At 36.1% G+C, this 17043-nt stretch overlaps 3 protein-coding genes across 3 annotated transcripts; 1 reads left to right on the forward strand and 2 right to left on the reverse strand.

The window, feature by feature from the left end:
• Positions 1-4865: 4865 nt before the first annotated feature.
• On the forward strand, positions 4866-5612 carry LOC132174607 (B3 domain-containing protein At2g33720-like). Its single transcript, XM_059586240.1, has one exon. The coding sequence runs from the start codon at positions 4866-4868 to the stop codon at positions 5610-5612; it is 747 nt and encodes a 248-aa protein (XP_059442223.1).
• A 791-nt stretch (positions 5613-6403) lies between these two features.
• On the reverse strand, positions 6404-9861 carry LOC132174757 (ER membrane protein complex subunit 8/9 homolog). Its single transcript, XM_059586423.1, has 5 exons — positions 9518-9861; positions 8865-9011; positions 8697-8756; positions 6821-6987; positions 6404-6705 (listed from the first exon to the last, which is right to left on the reverse strand). The coding sequence occupies exons 1-5, from the start codon at positions 9725-9727 to the stop codon at positions 6675-6677; spliced, it is 615 nt and encodes a 204-aa protein (XP_059442406.1). The 5' UTR covers positions 9728-9861; the 3' UTR covers positions 6404-6674.
• Positions 9862-12784: 2923 nt separating this feature from the next.
• On the reverse strand, positions 12785-16453 carry LOC132175472 (heterogeneous nuclear ribonucleoprotein 1). Its single transcript, XM_059587427.1, has 6 exons — positions 16275-16453; positions 16027-16067; positions 15315-15478; positions 14525-14624; positions 14216-14385; positions 12785-13940 (listed from the first exon to the last, which is right to left on the reverse strand). The coding sequence occupies exons 1-6, from the start codon at positions 16328-16330 to the stop codon at positions 13425-13427; spliced, it is 1047 nt and encodes a 348-aa protein (XP_059443410.1). The 5' UTR covers positions 16331-16453; the 3' UTR covers positions 12785-13424.
• Between the last annotated feature and the right edge of the window lie 590 nt (positions 16454-17043).

Genomic DNA, 17043 nt, shown 5'->3' on the forward strand with positions numbered 1-17043 from the left:
TTTGTTCGGTTTAAAATTCAAAACTTTTTTACATGTAGGAGAGAAGTTGGCCATGAGTTGGGTTTGTGTTGTGTCCGTATGACCGTATCAAACCTCCTAATAAAAGGAAAATGTTAAGGTCACAACATAAATCTAACTTATGACCAACTTCTCTCCTACGTGTCATTTAAATAAAAAAAAATTGATAGAGAGGATTTTGAGATTCTAAAAATTTGGGAAAAAAGACAATTTGTTTGGTTTAAAATTCAAATTTTTTTTACACGTAGGAGAGAAGTTGGCCATGAGTTGAATTTGTATTGTGTCCGTATCAAACCTCCTAATAAAAACTCCACATTTTGTCCATAAAGATCCATGTGACAAGATGTCATGTCATATTTTATGTTGAGGGAAAAAAACAAAACAAAAAAGAAGATGACGTTTCATATTGCCACATGAATTTTTGTGGGCAAAATATAGAATTTTTATTAGATTCTAACATATCTTAAATATTGGCACCAATTATTTCTCCATGTTTACTGGGGTGGTCCCTTGGATAACAGCAAAAAGTTAACAGGCTTATAGGTCTTTAATTATTTAAGCAGTTGGGCGGGCTTAGGGTAATTATTTATTGTTTAATCGGCAAAAAGTTAGAAAATTAACAAATTTAGCCATCAAAATTTTTCTTAATTTGATGCAAACAAAACCCGGTCTGCCCTCGGAGCAGATACTTATAATGATCTCTAGCATAATAAACTTGAAGTTCTTACGCCTTGGCCTTGCATTAAAAACCATTCCATGGGCAAGTATAATTAGTGGGTTAGGGTTAGACCCATCAACTCAAATTCATTAATTTCGTGTTAAGTTTGTGAATGGTTCGTAAGTCGTGTTAGAAATTACAAGCTTGAAATGTCGCATATCGGGTTTAGATCGTATCGAAACATTAGAATAAGCCTATTTAAATCAACTAAAATTCGACTCATTTAATTAAACAAATGAAAATTTTCAATCATAATCCACTAGTTTTGTATTAGATTCATAACAAATTTTCAAAACCTAATTACAAGTTTGTGAAGTTACAACACATCTACCTGAATGCAAACGCACATTCAAAAACAGCCACATTTTCAACTGAAAACGATTATTACTATTAATGGAAAATTATTATAACAGCAAATTCTCATATACCCAAAAAAAAATAAATAAATAAATAAAAATCAACAACAACAACATAAATTTTTAAAAAGATCGAAGTATTTCACTTGACAATTTCATTCTTAAAACGACTAATAGTAGGCTTTTAGGATTCCAAACATACTTCTTCAGTTTTCCACCGACTTTGGACACTTAACGGCGGGAAAATTTCAACCCAGTCGTTGGCTTTTATAGTCCCTGCAAACGACACAATCTCCTCCGACCGCCTTGATTAGTTAGAACCGACATTGGCAACTCCTACTTCAATTCGAACTCGATCGCCAACGGCCTGAAAATTTGGAAAGCACCGACATTCATTCTAGCTTATAAAAGTCCCACTCACCTCACATCCTTTCCTTCAGTACTCCTAGATCCTCCAAGAAACACAAACCCTTTTTGTTTCCTTTTGTTTTCTCTCGCTTTGATGGCGGGTCTTCCTCCAATGCCCTGCAAATCCAGTTCACGGGTTTTTCCATCCGATCAATCGGGTTTACTTTGCAAACCCGAATCCGGGAATATCAAGGCAGCCATGAACATGTATGATTTTTGGATGGAGAGCATGAGCATCCCAGACGCCGATGAGATGATCAATCTTTCATCGGCCGTAACATCCGATGAGATGAGTTCCTCTTCCTCTTGCTCTGAAAATAATGGAAAGATTAAGGAACCCATCTTCTATAATTTTTTAGCAGTTGCGGAGAGAGATGATGTTCAAGTCGGCAAAGCTGAAGGAGTAGTACTTGCAAGCAAGAAGCCATCTAAATCGGAGGAGATTTCGTTGGATTTGAAGTTGGGTTGCGCTTCTTGCGTCACCACAAAGAGGAAAGCATGCGAAAACTCTGCGAAGCTCACTCCTCCTCCATCCAGAGCTCGTGGGATCAAAAGGACGAAATATAATTGCCCCCGGAAGTTTCATTGGAATTGAAGCTTGGGTTTGATCCCTGGGTTATCAAGAAGACGATTCAAACAAGCGATGTTGGGGACTTGGCGAAGCTCTTACTGCCAGCGGGATTGGTAAAGCAGCATATTTTGCCGATGTGGGATGCAGAAACCATTGAAAAGATTAAGGATACTTTAGGAGTTGTTGTTTGGGATAAAGATACAAATTCCGAACACCAAATGGAATTCAAACAATGGAAAAGTGGGAGCTATGTCCTCATCAAACAATGGACCAGCAAATTTGTGGATAGAAGGAATCTGAAGAGGGGTGATGAGGTCGGACTTTATTGGGATCAAACCAATTCAAGATTCAATTTTAGCGTTCTCAAGCAGCTTTGACCATGGAAGCTTCAAGGCTCTACGTACATTTTTAGCTTTTATATATGTAAGGGATGTATAGTTTTAGTGGGCCTTTTAGCATAATAGGTGTTGAGAGTTAGAATTGTGTAGCTGATTATGAATGTGGGTTGTATAAATATAAGAAACCCAGTTCATTAGATGAAGGAAAAATGACTCGAGTATTTTAGTTGTTTTCATTCGGAGAGTGGGTTTCTCGAACAATCTGTTTATCAATACAATTTTTATATCCATTTCATCATCATCTTTCCATTATAATCCTATATCTTTCATATTCCATATACAATATTCCATTATAATCCTATATCATTTATATTCCATATACAATATCCATACATATTACAGATTACGAATAGAATAATAGAAAAACCCATTACAATATATAATCCATGTATTTTTTTTTTTCTCTCTCTAGGCAATGTTTGTTTATTTTTTGAAGTTGTAAAACATAACTAGTTCTGAAATAAATTGGCAATTATTGTAAAGTCTGAAATAAATTACTGATGAAATAAATGCTCTAATTTTGTGTTCTCGATCTGTTTGGATCAAAGGAGAAACCAAAGGAAACTTTCAATCCTTCATTCGTGATTCCTTGATATTGCACCATTCAATCTGTTGGGGGTTATTCACGCTCTTTTTATTCGCAGCTTCTTTTCCTCGTCTCTCTTCCTCACCGCTCCAAAAACTCTTTGAGGTGGTGGTCCTGTGACTCGCCAAGTTAAAGATAGTCTAGCCATCCTTATAAAACTTCTTTAACGTGAACCAGCTTCCAAATTTGGGTGCGGTCCAAATACATATTACAATTATTCACTAAGGTCGGTGCATTTCGTCCCATAAGTTAAAGCCAAACCTTCTACATTGACAGTAAAAACACACTTGAATGCAAATGTCTTTCTACTAATAATCTTACTAATTCTTTTTTCCTTTTCTATGGCCGTCCTTGAGCTTTATTAATTGATACCAATAGAACAAGATTTTAAAAACAATTAAAACCAAGCCCCATTGTTTCGATTTAAAATGTTTTATGGAAAAAAGGTTTTTCTAGCTTGTTTTTAGTATTTGATGCAACATAAAATATTGGTCAATTTGAAAATACTTTCAATTGACCAAGAAAAATGAAATACTCCAAAAATAAAAATCTTTTTAAAATAAACAATATTTTAAAAAATACACCTAACTTCTAAATCAAGGTATGTTAATTGTATTTTCGAAGAAAAAAAAGACGTGGGCAATCGATCACTATTGTTGACCCCACGATGGTGATTAGAGTTTCTCGCATTCTGAAGACAGAAACCTACACTCTTTTCTCAAGGTATAACCCTAAAACCTTTTTTTTGTTATTATTATTTCATCAACCATCATTTAAATACAAGTATGCCACACAAAGGTCCTTTCACGATTCCGTGCCCAAATTGCAAGAAATATGGGTAGGCAATTGCATTGAATATTGATCCCACTCCTGAATGCTTATTTTCACGCACTCTCATCCTCTACAACTCCTTACCATCGTCTCTCTATCTTCCGCACAACTCTTCAAATTATATGAAAATATAATAAATAGTTTGTGATTTTCTATATAATACCCCTCTTGTGCGGACATGAAAAAAATAAAATAAAATAAAACTTTTTTGAACCATTCTAAGCGTTACACTTACAAACAAACGGCGAAAAATAGCCATATATATTTGACAATTTTCCATACAAGCCAAACCACAAAATATTTTTTGAACCATTTTCAGATTACAAACAAACAGCAAAAATAGTCACTTTTTCAAAAAATATATTTAGCAAAAATAAAATTTCAAAAAAAAAAATTTTATGCCAAAACCAACTGACCAAGTTTCAAGAAAAATATTTATATGATGCAGCTTTGGAATTTCTCACTGTATGTTCGTGAAAGCTATACTGAGTTTGCAGGTGTTGGGTTTCCAATTTAATTCTGAAAACGACTAGTCGTAGGCTTTTATGATTCCAAACACACAACTTCAGTTTTTCACCGACTTCGGACTCTTAAACGGCGGGAAAATTTCAGCCTCAACGTCTTATATTTATGTCCGAGTCGTTGGCTTTTATAATCCCCGCAAACGACACAATCTCCTCTGACCGCCTTAGTTAGAACCGACATTGGCAACTGCTGTTAGCTTCGAACTCTCCAACGGCCTGAAAATTTGAAAGCACCGACATTCGTTCTTCCTTATAAAAGTCGGACTCACCTCGCATATTTTCCTTCAGTACTCCAAGATCCTCCAAGAAACACAAACCCTTTTTGTTTCTTTTAGTTTTCTCTTGCTTTGATGGACGGTCTTCCTCTAATGTCCTGCAAATCCAGTTCGCGGGTTTTGCCTTCCATTCAATCGTGTTTACTCTGCAAACCCGAAACCAGAAATATCATGATGGCCATGGCCATGTATGATTTTTTGATGGAGAGCATCCCAGACGCTGATGACATGGAATCGTCGGTTTCTTTTGAGGCCATAACATCCGATGAGATGAGTTCCTCTTCCTCTTGCTCTGAAAATAACGGAAAGATTAAAGAACCCATCTTCCATAATTTTTTAGCCGTTGCGGAGAGAGATGATGTTCAAGTCGGTGAAGCTGCAGGAGTACTACTTGCGAGCAATAAGCCATCGGAATCGGAGGAGATTTTGTTGGATTTGAAGTTGGGTTGCGCTTCTTGCGTCACCAAAAAGAGGAAAGCATGCGAAAACTCTGCGAAGCTCACTCCTCCTTCATCCAGCGCTCGTGGGATCAAAAGGATGAAATATAATTGCCAGGAAGTTTCACTGGAATTGAAGCTTGGGTTTGATCCCTGGGTTATCAAGAAGACAATTCAAACAAGCGATGTTGGGGATTTGGCGAGGCTCTTGCTGGCGGCGGGATCGGTAAAGCACCATATTTTGACGATGTGGGATGCAGAAACCATTGAAAAGATTAAGGATGGTTTAGGAGTTGTTGTTTGGGATAAAGATACAAATTCCGAACACCAAATGGAATTCAAACAATGGAAAAGTGGGAGCTATGTCCTCATCAAACAATGGACCAATGAATTTGTGAAAAGAAGGGATCTGAAGAGGGGTGATGAGGTCGGACTTTATTGGGATCAAACCAATTCAAGATTCAATTTCAGCGTTCTCAAGCGGCTTTGAGCAATGGAAGCTTCAAGGCTCTACATTTTTAGCTTTTATAATCCATGTTTTTTTTTTTTTTTTCTCTCTCTGTGTAGGCAATGTCTGTTTTCTGTTGATGTTTTAAAGTTGTAAAACATAAGTAGTTCTTCAGCCTTTTCTTGTTGGTCAGGGAAAGAAAAAGAGAGGAAAATTGGCTATTAATGTAATGTCTGAAATAAATTGCTGATGAATTATCATTCCACAAAAATAAAAGCTGAAATAAATTGGGTGCATTCCAACAAGTTACGCAACACTAGGGCTAACAATGTTTTACAAAACCGCAAACTTAATACGAAATTAACAAGTTGTGGTTGAAATATTTTACATTTTTAATTAAATGAATTAGATTATAATTGATCTATTTAATTTTATACACATATTTCAGTACAACTCAAACTCAACGTGTGAATATGAATTACCACACCGTAATTCATGTTAAAGGTCTTCGACACAATTAAGGCAACTGCATTGCTCTACATCGTGTATATATCAAGATGTACTGCATTAGGCACTGGCCATACCCCAAAAAAGAAGGGTTTTGGAAGGAAAAAAACAAAAAAAAAAAGTGGATTCCCTCAAACTTGGCAAGTTTGTATTGGGATCAAGATGATCTCTTGATTGAGTTTCTGATCCTTTCAATTGGCTAGATCCCATTACTTGAATTAGGATAATGCAAGAATCCCATTGACGACACCTCATGCCTGCCTTGGCCAGTTACAAGAAGACAATTATAACGATGAAAAGGGCACAAAAATTAAACATTCCTACTCTGTAATCATAAATTTCAGCTGAAGTGCTTTAATTAAGAAACCCCTCAAAATTTAACAGTAGATAATACATTTTCAATTGATACATAAACCAAGAAACTTTCTCAAAAGTAAAACAAGCGTGGGTACATGGTCAACCTAATTCTCAGATCAACTTAGCCATGTCACCAACACCAGCTGATCGATTTAGCCTTGTCATCCCAACATAAGAAACTAACATCATTCTGCTGCAGTACAAAATGTTTGGCGGAAAAGCTGGAACCTAAGCAAAAGATTACTTGAAGAGTTCAGGATTCAGCCAGTCCCTGCATATAACGAAGTAAATTGCATTATTACAATTTCAATTAGTAACAGTGAATCACATGACAGCAGAAATTGGTGGAAAAAGGGAGAAGGAAGATATGGATGTGCGGCTGTTACTTGCTGATGTCATCAAGGTGGTCATCAAAATCTACAATATCCTTCCACTTTTCTGTTGAAATATAATCCAGTAGGACTACATTTGCTGATGGCTCCCTAATGGTCAGCTGGCTGCCTCCATCAGATCCAGCCAGCTTCCAATTCTTTGATGCATCCCTTGTGTAGAGCTGATTTACATGAAAAAAGAATATATAAAACCTTCTTTGACAGATATATAAGAGATTCTGGGACAACATGCTGAAACTTAACAACCAACGGAAATGAAAACTTCTTATATTCTAAGATAACTAGATGCTTCATAAGGAAGAAGACGAGAAAGTAGCAGAGATGACTTTTTAAAGCAGAAAAAAGACCACCAATATCTGCATCAAGGACCAACAGCAGGAAAAAAAGAAAGTAAAAAAGTGTAGAAGAGTAGGGGTTTTATTGATCAAGCTAATAGAAATTACATAGCATCAAAATTATTGCCATGTCCTTTGAAAACTCTAATATATAAATCCTCACAGCAATTTTCCCAAGTCCAAGCTTCTTGGTAACTGACATAAAATTAGAAAAGCGATTCTGTTAAGATCATATTCAACTAATCAAGGAAATATCAGGATGAATTGATTACAAGAAGACCAACATCTTGCTATGGTAATGACTATCAAGCCTGCACTTAGAGACGGTCAGAAGCAGACCTTCTACATATCAGAACTCAAAGAAGGATCGGTATAATTTTTATTATGCAACGGGCAGTTTTGTTGACACATTCCTGTTGAGAATGAAGAAGAAAAGAGACTCTTGTGAGCATGTTCACAATGTGGTTCAATCATCCACAAATCATGAACATTAGTCTTGCCAAAAATTGGGAGAGTTTTTAATTTTCTGTATACAATTATGTCGACAACAGCTAAGGGGTAGGTGGTGTATTGCCAATTGTGGCAACAGCATACAGCTTTGACAGTAAGCACCTATCGATCTTATCTTAATTTGAAAGTCACTAGGGTTATCCACTAGCTTCTCTCTTCTAATGTTCATTCACCAAAGTTATGGGTACAAGCAAACATACATGGTGGGTGTTTGGTGTCGTGGGAGGGAAGAGGCAAGTAGAAGAGAGGAGGGTGACTGAAGCAGTGTGCCATGAAATTAGCAACTTTCAGCTTCTTTTTCCTCCAAACACATCTGCACTTATGCTTGAAGGCCAGCTCTTTTTCTATACTATGTTAGCAGGTGGAGTTCTGAGTTCTGCTGCTGCAAGCATAACTGCAGCCATCATATGAAGTTCATTCTAAACACCTCTTGAGAACAGAGTGAAGTGATTTCAAGGAGAATACAAGTAGACAACATCTTCTAGGAAGTCACTTTATTAAAAACATATATATTATAGTTAATTTACACATGTCATGTATGCATGTTACCCTACCATTTCCCATAAATTTTCCAGTAATGTATCCCCTACATACCCAACCCCTAACTGCAGCAATAAAATTTCATATATGCACACAAAAAATTTGCATTGCTTCGCAATATAGAAACTCATCACTGCTCTGTAGCCTACACCAACTGCAATGCTCCATTGTCATGCAATAAATTCCCGCCATGAATTCAAATTCAGCAGAATATCACAAACTCTACTATCCAACCAAGAGTCAAATCATAGAACGTCTGAATTCATGTGCAAAAATTTAGATAATTAAAAAATTTAACCACATAATTTTCCATAACTTGATGCAAACAAAAAATTCACAGAACCTGATTGACCCTTGGAGCAGATAATTAAGCCAATCTAAAGCATAATAAACTTAAAGTTCACATGCCCTTGCATTAAAAACCATTGCATAATTAAAAAGGCAAATTGAACATCTTTACCAATGCCAAGAACAAGAGTACCAACCTGCATTACAGGGCTCCGGTCCTTACCCTTAGGTAAGGCTTCAAGCTTTTTGTTGTCCAACTGCAACGAAATAAAACATGTAGTAAGAAAAAAAATTCAAAACCCATCACAAGACACAAGCAAAAACTCGATTACAACACATCTGCCGATGAATACAAACTCACATACCAACAGAATAGCAGCTTGTGGAAAGTACCGGTAGATGTGATCACCGATATTCTTGGCCACGCCACTGAGCTCATAATCATCAAACCTCTCGTTGGAATGAAAATAGCCCACGATGTTCACACCTGTAGCAGCATAATGCTCCTCTATCTGAAAACCAATCAAGCAAGCATTCAAAAGAGCCACATTTTCAACTAAAAACGATTCCCAGAGAAATATTCCTCTTAAAGAATCAAAGAACTATATTTCACGTGACAAACAGAGCCTTGGAACCTCTACCATACATAATTGCATACATTTTATATTCATTACAATGAAATTGAATATCCCTTAACTACACAATATGAAACAAAAATAAAAATTTATCCATATAAATCATTAACAATTCCCAAGTAAGAAAACATTGTTCGTATCGACGTGAAAATTATATAACAGCAACATTTCCATATACCCCGAAAAAAAAAAAAAAAAAAAAAAAAAGACATAATTTTTTAAAGAAAACGATATATTTCACACACACTCACAAAAACACAGCCTAGAGCCTCTAATATATACACACAACAAAAATTACATGAAATTGAATAAAGAAATTGAAATGGATTTTCAGATTAAACCTAAACGGAAAATTAAACCTAGATCACGAGAGAGAATTATACGAGGATGAGGGAGATCTCGAGCTGGGGGAGAAGGCCGACGTGGGAGTGGAAGAGAGGGACGGAGTCGGTGATCTCGACGACGTCGTTGTGGGCGGAGGAAGGCCGGCCGATGAGGACGGCGTTGACGGCCGAGGACTTGTGCTTCAGGGCGTGGAGTACGAGCTTTGCGTACGCGTTCTGCGCGATCTCGTACCGCACCTCGCCGCCCATGACTCAGTGAGTTCTTGAAATTATCGCTGACGTGAAATAGATTGGCAGGAACTCTCTGACTATCTGTACCACTTGATTCGACTCAAAAGCGCGAGAGAGAGAGAGAGAGCTCAGATGGGCTTTCAGTGTTCGCTGACTCACTCGCATATTTGCGGGAATCTTCTCAACGTAGATACCCAACGACGTCGTTTCTTTCCTTGGTTGTTTCTACATAAAATGTTAAAGATACTACTTAAAAAAATAATAAAAATAAAATTATACGAGATGAACTAAATTAATAAGAGTTCAGCTCCTTCATTAAACAAGCCTGAAAATTTAGTTCAAGATATCTTTGTTTAATAAATGAATTGATCCCAAGTCAAGTTATGAGTTATATTCCTAAGCTTATTCTATTCATTTACACCCATAACAAAACAAACTAAGCATTGGATTTTCAAATCTTATGAAGCTTAAACGAGAAGAGAAACTTGCAAAGTAAAAATTTGATAATGGCCTTTAAATGTAAAAAATTAAGTGGGGAGAGGGGGGGACTTCTTGTTTAATTCAATTCATTTTATTTACAACGCCGTTATTTGGAGTCATTAATGTTCCTTTTTTCTTTTCTTTTTTCTTTCAATTACAGTATTATTAGAATGTGTATGAATGTAAAGGAATAAAAGGTCATTTGAATATAAGTATGTTATAAATAAAACTCAACTATATGTAGATAATAAATTTTAATACGAATCATCACTAGATTAAAGTGCTCTAAGGAGTATGTTTATAAGAAGGGTTAAATACTAAATATTGCTCTGGAGTTTTGTTGCTTTATTTTTTTCTCTCTTGAGTTTGATTTAACGGAAGTCCACATGGACCAATTAAATGTTAACACGTGACACCTAGTTAAATTTTTTTTAAAAAAAAAGTATTTTAAAAAACAAAACAAATACAAAAAAAGAAAAAGTAAAAAAATTGGCCACCCCTCGGCCATTTGGGGGTGGCCTGGAGCCAAGGGGGTGGCCGAAACCACCCCCAGTACCCACTGGAGGTGGTTTCGGCCACCCCCAATTTTTTTTTTCTTTTTTTTAAAAAAAAAAATTAAGTAGGTGTCACATGTTAACATTTGATTGGTCCACATAGACTTCCATTAAGTCAACTAACGGAAGACTAATTTGGTCTATTATCAAAACCACACGGACCTCTTGTAATAAAAATCAAACTCTAAGAAAAAAAAAATAAAGCAACAAAATCCCATAAGAATATTTAGTATTTAACCCTTTTAAAAATTAGTTTCCACCCTCTGCTCTACTCACACATGCGGACAGAATCGGTTGTCTTCACCCGGTTTTTGTGTAATTATCTTATTTTCAAAAAAGTGAAGAACAATGGACTTTACATTAACAAATTTGAACAAATTTGATCCATCGATTATGAAGGCCTGTTCAACTTTTCAATAATCTTGAAAGAGACTCCATTTATTGTCTATTAATTTGTTCCGTAAGACATGTGAAACCTCCTGGCTTCTTCAATTCTTCTTCTCCATTTTTAGTGCAGATTACACATATTATTCAGCAATTGATTTGTAAAGTCCTGAACTCCACAATCCCGACCAATGCACATTGCTTGCATTAAATACAAATAATAAAAGGCTTACTGGGAAAAGACTGGAGAATATTTGATTAAAGGCTAAAATTTATTTTCAGAAATTCTAAGGTCCTAAATAGAACACCTGCCCCACTACTAAAATAATAATTTATAATTTTAAAAAAATTAAAAAATAAAATAATAAAAAGTGGCTAGCCACACCATTGCCACCCTAAGGGGGTTGCCGGCCAACCCATGGCCCTTAGGGGTTGGCTTGGCCAAATAAAATTAAACAAAAACAAAAAAAATGATCTACGGTGGCTAGCCAACCCATTTTTGCCCCAAGGGGCGGCTTACCACCCTTGGAGTGACTTTGGCCACCCCAGACCGGCCGGTCTAGGTTGGCTAGCATAGCCCTTACGGCTGATCGGCCACCCTCAAGAGCCGAAAAATAAAAAAGAAAAAAATTATGGGTTTGCCCATGGGTGGCTTCGGCAACACACTAAGTCAAAATTGAGGGGGCCAGCCACCCTAGATCATTTTTTTTTTTTTTTTTGATTTGGCCCTTGCCCCAAAAGCCATGGGTGGCTTTGGCCACCACAGGGGTGGCCAGCCATCCCATAGGGTGGCAATGAGGTGGCCCCTTATTATTTTATTATTTTGTTTTTTAACTTTTTTTTTTTAACTATAAATAGTATTTTATTATTAGTTTAGGAGTGAGACATGTGTCCTATTTAGAGCCTTAGGACTTCTAAAAATAAATCTTAACCTTTAAATGGATTTTCTTCGGTCCATTTATGACCGGAGAGGATCCATTTCCGTCAAATCTTGGCCTGACCAATAATGAATGTAAATTGTAATTTCGGAGATGCTAAAAACCACAATTTTACTCCACTTTTATCCACTTCCAATAACACCATAATTTATCCCACGCTAATGCAACACTAACAATCAACAATTGGATCTTTTTTTAGGGGAGTTTTTTACAATAAGGGTTGATTGATAGTGCTACATCAACAAAGTATGATAAAAATGTAGTAGTATATAGCATTTCTAAAGAAAAATAAATAAATAAATAAAAAATCCTAGAACTACTTGGAAATACCATATCAACAAAGTGAGATAAACGTGTTGTAAATAGCATTACTCCAAAGAGTAAATCTAAAAACAACTCTTATACAACTCCTATACAACTAGGCTGATGTAATGTCAACCTAAACCATTGGATTTAATACGATTTATGAACCTTTTTTAATAAAAGTTGATCAAATGGTTTATGAGCACTTCACATCAACCCAGTTATACACCAGTTACACAAGAGTTAACCCAGTTATACATGAGTTATACAAGAGTTAGGTTTAAACCATTTCTATACTAAAAATTAAAAGCATTATATCTGTAAATCATCAGTACATAAAATAGAAATCCCAACAGAAAGTTAGCATTGTACTATATTTACACAAATGGATATGCCAACACTTTTTTCCCCAAGAACAGATCTATACCAAAATCCCACACCCCAACATCACTCTGTATTGTACGCAAAACAATCAGCCGCACAAGAAAACTCATATGGAAACTGATAGATTATGCCAAACCACAATTGCCTGCATATCTAACGTCTGTCTAATAGCACATCAACATTCTTGTTAAGCCGAACTAAGCCATCAAAGAACTTTCTATCTGCATAAATCACTCTAAAAGATCCAAATGCTAAAGTAAATAACAGCTAAACAGATATTAATAGCACAAGAATGCCTATCTAGATCAAACTAAAGTAGATTATAAAATAACACCACATAAGATGGCTATAGTCTAGTAGTCTACATAACAGGCTAAATGAAATTAAACTAAAACATGACTTCAATAATAGACATCAAGGGCTAGTCTGAAGCAATCTATAAGTTTATCTAAGCCATACAATAGAACAAAGTCTAGTAAATCTCTTCTGGTCTTTTAAAGCTTTCCCTCTAGCAGTAAAAGGAGACCTCTAGTAGTTGTGAGAAAGTGCCTATCAATGCACGAGAAACAAAACTAGAGGAGCCTGCGTGTACTTCTAGGGCAAAGCTTAAGCAACTTCATGGAAAACCTTCATTTCTACCTCCCATAAGGAAGATGCTACTGTCTTTCAATTCTACCTCGCATAGGGATGGTACCGACTAGTGCCACTATAGCCTCCCCTTCCATACAGCCCACCTGCTCCACCATAACTAGGGCCAGGCCCAGAGTCATAACCAGCACCATAGCCTGAACTTCCATAACTTCCATAGCCTTCGCCACCTCGACCATATCCACCTAAACCACTTCCATAACTGCCACCAAAACCGCCACCATAGGGTCCAAAGCGACTAGAATAACCAAGGGAAGATTCACTTCGATAGCCACCTAAGCTACCAGCTCCAAAACCCCCATAACCACCACCACCAAATTCGCCACTACCACCACCATAACCATATCCACCACCAAGCCTACTGCCAAGACCTCCTGGTGTCCTATAGGGACCAGGACCAAACCCTCCATCAAAACCTCCATAAGAACTGCCAAAACCACCGTAGCCATCATTGAAAGAACGAGACCTAGAGTTGCTACCATATGCAGGAGCAGGTGGTGGGTTTGAGGCTTTCTTTGGTTCAGCTTTCTTGATCTCCACCTACAACAAAGCAACTTAGTTAACCTAGGTTCTGCTGCATAAACTAGCATGATAGCCCTCTTTCCTGAGAAGATCTATACCTGTAACAACCTCCATCTAGAATTAGTAACAGTGACTAAAGTAATTTCTTTGATTAAATACCTCAAAACCAAGCAAATAATAACCCTTAAAATGCATGTCATAGATATAAATGGAGAATGCAATGGTGCGTGCTCCATGATAAACAGGGATTGGTTTACATGCTGATTTCTTGGAGTCCACCTAAACAAGCTCACCTGGGTACCCGCCATATCAATCATATTTCCATTTGATAACATTTCATCTACAACTTCATCACTATCAAAAATTATGAATCCAAAGCCTCGAGAACGGTTGGTTTCATGATCGCGTATGATCTGGTGTTCCACCACTTTCCCATACTTAGAGAAGAAATTCTGGAACTCATCTGAAGAATTAAAAAAGCAAATTTAAAAAGACATACTATGCAAGCTAAAACGAAACATGCAAAACTTTTAAAACTCTCACAAAGTAAACAACAATTTCCAATCAAGACATAACACAACAACATAACTTAAAAGCCCTACCTTCGGTGACTGATGATGGAATTCCACCAACAAATATCTTCTTTGTTTTAAAATCCTTTGACTGTCCTTGGCCTTTCGGAATAGTCCTCTTAATCTCAACCTGCTCCAAATTAATTTAATGAAACTTATATTTTCAGATGAAAAAAAAAATGCACCTCATACTCTATACAAGTGAGTAAAATACATTTTGTATGGCATACAAACCACTATTAACACAACTCTACTATATAAGGCGAGAAAATTTCCCATATTCTACTTTTGGGGGGACTAATACATAATTCTCTTTAATCTAAATAAATGCCCTAGACTACAGGCCATCAGACCCTAAGTTGTCTCATAGTGCCTGTCAGAGCAACAACCAATCTATCTATTTTTCATATAACAAACATAAATGGCCCATGTCCCCACTTTATACAATTAATTAGTTGGACTTTTGCAGATTACAAAGATGTCTATTACTAATCGCCCAATAGTGTGTAGTTTTGGAAGAACCAAACAAAAGATAAATGACAAATAATTGTCACTAGATTATTTGTTGTCCCAAATACTCCAAGCGTGAGCTTAATGGAGGCAAATAACTAATTTTTTTTATAAGTAAATCAATCTTACAAGGCTAGGGAAAGAATTATCCTAAGGCCAGTAAGTGCAATTTTTCACTATAGAATTTTCTTTTCTGCGTTTGTTTCACAACAGAAAAGAAGGGAGGAACGGGTAAAGCACATCCCAATTTTAACCAAGAGACTCATCTGCAGGTTCTACTATAAGAGAAACATTACAGAGACTCTTCTACCTGTTTTCCATTGATGATATGGGTGTCTTCAATGACCTTGTCAACTACTGAAGGATCAGCATAGGTGACGAAGCCAAACCCCCTTGGCTGATTAGTGTACCGGTCTCTCATTATCACTGCATCTGTTATTTCTCCATATTTCTCAAAGTGGTTCCTAAACGTCCCTGATAGTTTCAAAAATATAGCCAAAAATAGGCACAACAAAAAAGAACGTATAAGCCAGCAAAATAATTAAAATGACGAACAAAACGCCCAGTTTACTAGAGTGCTACGGCACCTAAGCTATTTAACTCAACTTACATCCATGGTGATAACCAATCCAAATGAAGCAACTAGTCAAATGGTAACTACCCGAGCGAAGCAAAGAAAAAGTCTAAATCACCTTACATGGACCGCATAGATGTTTATCGCACGTATTTGATTCAGCTATTTAACTCAATTTATTCAGATCAGACGATTGAAGCAAATTAAAACTAACTAAAATTCATCACAACCATAAGGGTATAAATTGCAATTACACATTATAGCTTTCTCCTATGCTTAAGGTAGATAACTCTCTTCTTCAAAATGCATCTATAAATTTGGTGAAACATATAATATATTTGAAATTCAACTTTCAGAATTTTTTTTAAAAAAATTTATTTTATGAAATAGCTTTTTAAAATTGAAATTTTCCATTGAAACAAATAAAGCCTCATAAACGAGTACTTACCAAAGCTCGTTTCTTTGTGCAATCCACCAATAAAAATCTTTCTGCGTTTCACAAAAAAGATCACAAAATGTTAGAATAACACCAAAACAGATCAAAACCAAAAATTCGTCTCCGAAACGCAGGAGACAACAGAAATCATGCAGAAAACTCTACAGATCCAAAATCTTCCCTTCCACTTCTCTTTTCCTCACAATTTTCTCTGGAACCTAACTCAACCGAGGCAGAGCAAGAGAGAAAGAGAAACGTACCCCGGACTAGCGCCATCGCCAGAGTGTGGATGATCGCTCCTTGATTTCGAACCCATAGCGTGTGATTTTGGATTTGGAATTTCCCGAGAAAGCGAGAGAGAAAATTCGAGAGATCGTGAGCTACTAAAAGGTTTGCGACAGGGGATAGAGAAAGGAGGGTAGTTAGGGTTTTGAAGGGTATGCGAGTGGAGAATATATAAAGAGATGTTGTGTATTGTGAAACGTCCACTTTGCCCCCGATGTAAGCCCAATTCCGCACGTCCTGTTCCCGCCACCTCATATCATATCGAACTTAATAATGGTTTTGATTAGTAATTTTAATTTTAATTTTTTTATATATAAAAAAAAATTGTTTTAATTTTGATGCAAGAGTAATGTTATATACCTTATTTTCCAATATATAATGTTTTAAATTAGAGAAAATTACAGTTTACCTCCTAAAATTGATAGCGTTTTTCAATTTAAACACCAAAGTTTCAATTTTTGCAATCTACATCTCAGAGTTTCAAATTTTTGCAATTTGACCAATTGTATCAATAACTTTTTATATTGCTCCTAATTTTTATTTTTTATTTAAAAAAAAAAAACAAAAAAAATTAGGGGTGGCTACAATCTGGCAATTTTTGCACCCTCCCAAATTTGTTTTTTTTTTCATAAAAAAAAAAATACAAATTATGGGCAATATGTAAATTTTGGGATAATATTTGTCGAAATTAAAAAAATTGAAACTTTGTGAGTGTGGATTGCAAAAATTAAAACTTTGATGTTC

This window comes from Corylus avellana, chromosome ca3, assembly GCF_901000735.1.
Source record: "Corylus avellana chromosome ca3, CavTom2PMs-1.0".
Classification (NCBI taxonomy): domain Eukaryota; kingdom Viridiplantae; phylum Streptophyta; class Magnoliopsida; order Fagales; family Betulaceae; genus Corylus; species Corylus avellana.

Bases quoted from the DNA above. Each gene is read 5' to 3' on its own strand.
- LOC132174607 (XM_059586240.1), top strand. From the start codon at position 4,866: ATGGCCATGTATGATTTTTTGATGGAGAGCATCCCAGACGCTGATGAC.
- LOC132174757 (XM_059586423.1), bottom strand. From the start codon at position 9,727: ATGGGCGGCGAGGTGCGGTACGAGATCGCGCAGAACGCGTACGCAAAG. The intron at 9,012-9,517 runs GTATAATTCTCT...ATTGGTTTTCAG, and splicing joins TCGAGATCTCCCTCATCCTC to ATAGAGGAGCATTATGCTGC. The intron at 6,988-8,696 runs GTTGGTACTCTT...CATGTAAATCAG, and splicing joins ACCGGAGCCCTGTAATGCAG to CTCTACACAAGGGATGCATC.
- LOC132175472 (XM_059587427.1), bottom strand. From the start codon at position 16,330: ATGGGTTCGAAATCAAGGAGCGATCATCCACACTCTGGCGATGGCGCT. The intron at 14,625-15,314 runs GTAGAAGAGTCT...AATTTGGAGCAG, and splicing joins ATATCATCAATGGAAAACAG to GTTGAGATTAAGAGGACTAT. The intron at 14,386-14,524 runs GTAGGGCTTTTA...TTAATTCTTCAG, and splicing joins TCCATCATCAGTCACCGAAG to ATGAGTTCCAGAATTTCTTC.